Source organism: Mustela nigripes, chromosome 3, assembly GCF_022355385.1.
Source record: "Mustela nigripes isolate SB6536 chromosome 3, MUSNIG.SB6536, whole genome shotgun sequence".
In the NCBI taxonomy this organism is placed as follows: domain Eukaryota; kingdom Metazoa; phylum Chordata; class Mammalia; order Carnivora; family Mustelidae; genus Mustela; species Mustela nigripes.
The window spans coordinates 193,043,221-193,051,040 of record NC_081559.1 but is presented as its reverse complement, the minus strand read 5'-3'; the positions used below and the strand labels follow the sequence as shown (position 1 = coordinate 193,051,040).

The 7,820-nt window shown below is 49.2% G+C and overlaps 1 protein-coding gene across 1 annotated transcript in view; it reads left to right on the top strand.

Moving 5' to 3' along the window:
- Positions 1–7,820, top strand: part of FAM135B (family with sequence similarity 135 member B) — a 270,098-nt gene that overhangs the window by 96,599 nt on the left and 165,679 nt on the right. The window contains exon 2 of the mRNA XM_059395210.1: positions 3,950–4,045. Coding sequence (XP_059251193.1) covers positions 3,969–4,045 — 77 coding nt within the window. The 5' untranslated portion in view covers positions 3,950–3,968. The remainder of the gene's footprint in view (positions 1–3,949; positions 4,046–7,820) is intronic.

Sequence of the window (7,820 nt, the reverse complement as noted above, 5' to 3'; positions counted from 1 at the left end):
TCCAGGGCTCTCCCTCCCCGAGCCTCCAGGGCTCTCCCTCCCCGAGCCTCCAGGGCTCTCCCTCCCCGAGCCTCCAGGGCTCTCCCTCCCTGAGCATCCAGGGCTCTCCCTCCCCGTCCTCCTCCCTCTCCTTTCCACTGGCCCTCGATCGCCCCGTCCCAGCCCTGAGCTCACAGGGGCAGCGCCTGGGCGTGCAGGAGCCTTTCAGGAAATGCATGCAGGGAGCTGAGCCTCTCGGGGCTGCAGATGTGGTCGGATGATCGCAGTCTCCAGCTTGGGAGCGGTTGCTGGTTGTAGCAGGAAGTTAGTGCAGAGACGTCTCTGGTGCACGTGGGGTGGGTGTGCTGCCTGTGTGTATCATGGGTCGGGTGTGTTGCCTGTTGCGTGTGATGGGGTTATATATGCCATGTGGTCTCATGTGTTGGCGTGTGTGTGTTATGTGTGTACACCTGGTGTGTGTGTGCTGGTGTCTGAGTGTGCCCTGGGTGTATGAGTGTAATGTGAGTGGGGAGCGTACGAGCGTGTGTCACCTGTCGGCCCTGTGCCCGTGGGAGGCTTGGGTTATTTCTTACTCGGCTGTGGATCCATAATGCGCCCCTTAGTCGTCCACACCCTGTGTATTTTGAGGAGCCGGTGGATTCTACCATGGGGGCGATGGGGATACCGCCGCGCCCGCTCTTTGAGCCATTTGTCTATTTACAGACGCTGTCATGGGGCACTTCCTCCCACAGAGCTGGCATCTTCCTGCCCAGTAGGACATTTTTTAAATTAAATCTGGCCTGTATTTTTAAAAATGCCTGTCTTGTGTGTGTGTGCTCTAACCCGTATCGGCCATTCCCTGTGCTTGATCTCTGGTGATCATGAGAACCACCGGACGGCGCAGGCAGTCCTTTACACACGGAGGGGCCGAGGGACAGAGATCCAGCGACGCAGGGGCCCAAGGCGAGGCAGCCCCCGGGCAGCTGGTGATCTCGGGTCTGGGAAACTGCAGCCCCTCGACTGTGCACCCGCGGTTCTGAGAGGGTGTTGGCATCAGCGTTCCCTGGAGGGCGCGGACTCCTCTCCCGAGCCTTGTCCCTACAGTTTCGGGCTTAGCGGACCTGAGGGGGACACCCAAGACTTTGCTTTCAGAACAAGTGATGCTGAAGTTGCTGACCTGGGGCCCCACGTGTAGCCCCTCCTCTGACCAGGTTCTCTCTGTTGCTCAGATAGAAAGGGCAGAGGAGATGGCTGGGCCCCAAGCTGATAATTTGGGATTCCTACAGATTCCTGCGATCTCTGCCAATTGGACCATGTACAATTACTGGCAAAATCAATATGGAGAGTTTTTCTTTTTTAAGATTGTATATATTTATTTGAGAGGGAGAGACAGAGAAAGTGGGAGAGAGAATCTGAAGCAGATTTTGTGCTGGAAGCAGAGCCCAGTGTGGGGCTTGATCCCAGGACCCCAAGATCATGACCTGAGCCAAAGGCAGAGGCTCAACCCACTGAGCCACTCAGGTGCCCCAAAACTGGTATTTTAAATGTGAACTCATCTTCCTCATGGACTAACTTGGTATTGGGGTTTTAATAAATCACATGACCTTAAAACGAACAGGTAGCTTTCCTCTCAGAAGCTGTGTTTGCATTTACGTGTCCCAGCTAATGTGTCCTGAGCAGTAGGTCATGAGGGCACGAGGGCACATCTTCCCACGAGAAAACCATGTTCTGCATGGTATTCTCCATGCACTAAGTATTTTTTCTTCTAAAGACTAATTTTCCAGAAAAACACTGTCCCGGCCATTCTGCCGGCAAGGGCCAGAGATGGGAAAGTCGTGTCTGTAGCTCCTGGGTCGGTGCTGTTCTTCTGTACGGTGTGGCTGCCTCCTGGGGGACGGGCGCCGGGACTGCCCGCTGCAGACGTGTTTCATGGTGGGCGTGAAATACATACGTACCCGCCGCCCCCAAGCAGTGTCTGGTGTGCAGTAGGCTGGAGTGCTAGTGTGTGCTCTTCTGGCTTTCCCTCCGTTCCTTACTCTGTCACATCCTCCCCAAGTCGGGGGAGGGAGGGTCAGGAATTATTGATCTGCCACCGCGAGCAGGGGTCAGACGGCTTGCTGGCTCTGCGGTATTTTAAGGAGGGAGACTGAGCACGGGAGACGGAAGTAGGGAAGAGGCAGCTGTCCCCATGTTTCACGTGATAATGAAATTGGGTGCAGAGTGGCTTTATTTGCTGGCCCCCTGTCCAGCTCTTACTGGAAGTGCCTCGACATTGAAATTGGGGCCTGGGAGGTGGGTGCATGGTTCTGACCTTGACCGGCTCCGGTGTGCACCTCCAGGGCTCTCCCATTACGGAGATTGGTTTTCAGTGCATTCTGGGAGCCAGACTTCTCTGGGTGTGCCAGCTTGTAATTCCGCTTATAGGATTTACAGAGGCTGTGTTCTGGGATCTGCTGCATTTTAATTTGGCCAGCGGAATTCTGCATCTTCAGAAATGCTTCCCTGTGCGGCACCCGTGTCAGAGCCAAGGCGCGCAGTCAAGGCCACGTTAATCTCTTGCGTTTTTATTCTTGGGAGCTGGCCTGGCATGACCCCACTGGCTACAGTGAAGTTGTCCTTTGAATCCCAGTGTTGGTGTTCTGTTCTTTGAGGCATCAGGGGAGTAGAGGGAAGAGAGGCTTTCAAAGGAGACCTAGGTGCCAGGTAGGAGAGACTGGATCTCCTCTTGGCTTCCCTCCTCCCTCTGTCTCATTATCCCCTTTCCCAACATCATGCCAGTCACTGTCCGGGGAGAACCTGCTGGTTCCCCAAGAACCTGCTCATTGCAAGTAATTACCTCCTATTCTAGGGGAACTCATCCTACGTAGCTTGTATCGTCCCATTACACATGGCGGCAAACTGAGGCTTGGAGGGAGTGCAGACACCTTCCACAGTACACACCACTAGAGCATTCTAGAAGAGGAAAGTGGCTTTAGATTAGAGCCTCTCTGATCCTTTTCCTCATCTACATTATGGGGCAAGAAACTTTATCACAAACTTCTTCTTGGTCAAAATTAGGCAACTTACAGAAAATACTTCATGTAGCCCTAAGAGTATATAGTAGATGCTCCATAAAAGTCAGTTTCTTTCCCTTCCTCCTTATCGTTGGTGTCTAGACAACCTCATACCCTCAGAAAATTCAGCCTACTTTGAGTCTTTCTTCCCCTTGGTTCATTTCTCTTCCTAGACCTGCACTGTTTAATTTTGTCCCCTGCCTCTTCCCCATCCAGCCCTCTTGTTTTTGGCCCTCAGGTCTTTTCGCTGGGAAAATGAGCATCCTCGAGCTGGGCTCAATATCTGCTGGGCAGTGGCACCCAGTCCTTCTGTTTCCCATGCTCAGTGGAGAGCACATCTGGCTTTGCCACTCCAGGCCCCTTAGCCCTTACAAGATGGCATTTATGCTAACTGTGATAAAGTCACCCTCAATTACTGATATTAATCATTGTGCATGTCAGGAACTGTGCAAAGCGCTCTGTGTGGTAGACCCATTTAATCCGTCCACCCTTTATCTGTTCTGTGCTATTACCAGGAGTCGTGTTATAGAGAAGACGCTAAGTGATTTGCTCAGAGTCACACAGGTAGAAAGTGGGAGAGCCGGGACTCTCTCCATTGGCCATTGGCCTTGCACACATGGCTGGGCTGCTTTTGCCTCCATGACACTGACAGGTAAGGAGGGGCTGTGGGCTAGCCCCACTTTAGGATTAGGACAACTGGGTCCAAGTCTGGTCCTTTGAGGAGTGAGCTGAGTGACAGTTAAGTGTGTCTTCTGTCTCTGTGTCTTTTCCTGTAAAGGGAACCTCTCAATGATGACATCCAATGGATGCACCATGCTCCCATTGGTCAAGTACATTGGGTTTCCCCTGTGAAAGCCCAGGTTTTCTGAGTTTGGCTGATGGGATCTCAAGCTCTTAATTTCTCTCTTTTTTTTCAGGTAATGAACCAAAAAGATCATGTCTGAAGTACAAGGAACGGTTGAGTTTTCTGTAGAGCTACATAAATTTTATAATGTGGATCTCTTTCAGAGAGGGTAAGTATGCATCTCTGTATCTATTGGTGTGTACATACATACATGGTTGACCCTTTAACGACACGGGTGTGAGCTGTGTGGCCCAGTAGACATGGATTTCTAAATGCAGCATAGCACTATGGATGTTATTTCTCTTCCTTACGATTTGCTTAATAACATTTTCCTTCCTCTAGCTTCCTTTAGGTTACGAATACAGTGTGTAATACATACAACATACAAAATATGTGTATTTGACTGTCTATATGATCAGTAAGTCTTCTGGTCAATAGTAGACTAGTAGTAGTTAAGTTTTGGGAGAGTCCAAAGTCCTACATGATTTTTGACTGTGGGTGGGTGCCTCGAACCCCATTGTTGTTCAAGGGTCCTCTGTGTATGTGTGTGTTTCTCCTGGCAGGAAATAGAGGTTAAGAACAGGAGGTAGGACATTTTGGATTAACAAGAAAAGGATTTTCATTATTTTTCCTGCCAAGTGGAACATCCAAACGTTTAGTGAGGTTGAAAATCACCCCCACACTGGCAGGCCTGAGCATGTGAATTTCTCCCTCCCTCCTGCTCTCCCGTCCACCTTTGCTCTTCTGGGTTCCTCTTCCCGTGATGTATGTTGGTTAGTTTTACTGGGAAGTGAATTTATTGGAAATGAAGCTTGCTTGTATAGCTCTGACAATAAGAGGTCTTTGTGATCAATATTTGTAGGCCCATTTCCCCAAAACTGTGTATCATACCTAATACCTGTGCCTAGATCTCTCAAGGACTGAAAATTTATGATGTCCTCTTTAAGTAAAGAATTAAAATGTAGTTGCTTGTAGTCTTTAAGGATGCGCTGAATTTGGTGCTGATCACATATCAATAGGTCTTCAGGACAGACCTTCCTCTCAAGGTCTATAATAACCACGTGGATGGTACATGTGAAGCATACATGATAATACACGAAGCATACAAGATAATAACCATGTGGATGGTGTATGTGAAGCATCTAGTCCCACCGGAGGGCTCTGGGCTCTCCCGGGGCAGCCACTGCTTTCCCTGGGTTACAGACAAGGAAACCTAAGTTCATAGAGACTGCATTGGTGATGTGTTCAAGTTAACAGTGCAAAATAGGAGGTATCTGTGTTGTGGAAAACTGACCTCCATGCTTCAGAGCCAGAATACAACCCGAGACAGGGTTAGGGATAAAGAGGAACACTAGTTCTACTGCTGTGCGGGGCCGAAGGAGGCAGCCGGCAGCCCGCAGCCTTCAAAATTGAAATCCGTAAGAGGAAGGGGCTGGGCTGTTTCACTGGGAAATACAGGATCTAACTGGTTTCGGCAGGAATCGTGGATGAGCTGCCAGTGGCCTCGTCGGTCCGGAAACGCAAGTCTGAGAAGGGAGGAGGGGGAGGTCCCCGGGAGAGAGGAGGAAGGTTACTTGGAAATCAAGCTTTTGATTTTAAAAGCCTGAAGCTTTTTGATCTTTGTTCAACTTGATGCTTTTAAGTGGTTCCATCTATTGGTGTGTTTTTGCCACGGAACAGAGTACCCTGAACCTTAACCGTAGTGCCTTCGAACTGCAGCTTTCCATTCCGCTGTGGATTCCGAGGGGCAGGCAGGGTGAGCTGGATTACGGGCCTGGCCGCCCCTGCCGTGGTTTGCTCCAGGTCTGGGCCCTCGGCTGGGAGGCGGCAGATGAGCCCTACGGGCAGGAGTGGAAGCACACCACACGACAGCCTGCCAGGGAGCCGCAAACTCACAGAGGGGCTTCCCGGGCCTTCTGGTGGCCAAGGCCAAGTGTAAGGACAGTCTAGACTCAGGGCGGAGGAGTAGAGACCATCTCACACTTTCACCCTCTGCCGCCCGGGTCCGTCTCCAGGTTCAGAAGGATCGTTGGAGTCTTTGCTTCCAGTGTGCCTTGGGGGTTGGCTCCTTGTTCTGTGAGGAGATTCAGTGGCCAGGACATGTTGGTGGGTGACCTGAAGCAGGCAGTGCGGGGAACGGGCAATGATCCTGGGACCAGCTATGTCCCAGGCACGGGGGCCCTCATTTCTGGTTGGGGTTCTGGAGCTGAATTTTCAGGAAGCAAAGATCTGGGCATCCGCCAGAAGCTTGTCAGCATCCGTCGGACCATCCTCACCTGATCAGAAGTTGCGGTGTAGTGAGAAGACTCTGGGCTTAGGGCCCGGCTTCTGGAGTCCTGGCTTGGTTACTGCTTCCTGGAGCCCATTTGGTACCTATCCCCATTCTCCTGTTCACGTTGGAGAGTGTCATGTGTCTATGATGTGTTAGACACTTCTACTGATGAGTTCCTAAATCCTCATCACCAACCGTAGCCTGAGTGGTAGTGTCTTTACTTTGCCCCATGGGTAACTTGGGGTCAGGGGGATGGAAAAATCTGAAGCTCTAACATAATAGAGGGGGATTCTGGGGCTGAGTTGCTTGTTTTCTATGATGTAAGCTTGGTCTCCAGGGTGGGCTTCCTCCCCCCCTCCCCAGGGCTACACGAAGCATCCATCAAGATGTGGGAAGAAAATTTTACAACTTCCATTTGTAATTCTTTTCATCAAAAATGAGAGGGAAGAGATGCCTGGGTGGCTCAGTCAGTTGGGCCGCTGCCTTTGGCTCAGGTCATGATCCCAGCGTCCTGGGATCGAGTCCCACATGGAGTTTCTTGCTCAGCAGGGAGCCTGCTTCTCCTGCTGCCTGTTCTGCCTGCACCCACCCCTTGCTTGTGTGTGCTCTCTCTCTCTCTCTGACAAATAAATGAATAAAATCTTTTTAAAAAATCAAAGGGAAATCAAGCTCTATTAATAATTAGAATCCAGAATGACCCTGGAGAAATTTGTGTCCATATGGCACTTAGTCATGACTCTGGCATCAAATGAAAGGGCCTCCCACAGTACAGACGAGTTGATGACATCACCCTCACATTGCCAGATACTACAGTTTGGGACTGGACAGGTATACACATCCGTAAACTGTTTTCTTCCTTTAATTACACTAACCCTCATAAAATAGCAAGTGGCTTAAAAATAAGTACTGTAAAGCCATCATGAATCAAAGGTAATATTGCTAATGAAAGTATGGTGAACAGCAGGAAAAGACAGCACCGCCCTGGTCTTCTCCTGCTCAGCGTGTTCACACATGCACCCCGGGATGGAATAGCAAGCTGATCAGATTCAAAAATAAGTAGGCTTAGAAATCTGAACTTATGTAAAGAACTATTTGATATGTGGAGTTGTAACTGTAATTCTTCATGATACACCTAATCCTAATGGTATTCTGGGGCTTCAGGTGTTGACTAAGTGTTGTATGAAACTGTTACCAGAAGCAGGACATTTCAACACACTCAAAACTGGAAGAAGGCCCTGCGCAGTTGGTTAAGGAGTTTACCAGAGGAGTGAGGAAACTGTGACTCGCTCTGCCTGCCTAAGATCCTCTAGGTCTGTGTGTTTTGAAGAGTTATCTTGTGTAGCCATGCTCAGCACTGAAGTCTAATATTTAATTAGACTAAATTAAAACCAGAATTTTGAATCACTGTTATATGCATATTTTTAGTAAGAGCAAAAAGGTTATATGTTCCTTTAATAGAAAAAGTAATTAATTTTTAAAACAAGTATTATTGAATTCCTTATCTCACTTTTAAAAGATCCTTCTTTATGCTTGCAATGAATATTGTGTAGGATTATGCAATCATATGGGTATGGGATTGTAAATAAATATACGTATATTGGAGTTGCATGCTTGAAGATGTTGTTACTGTAAGTATGAATTCATCGGCAGTTGGTGACCACAGGTCTAGTGG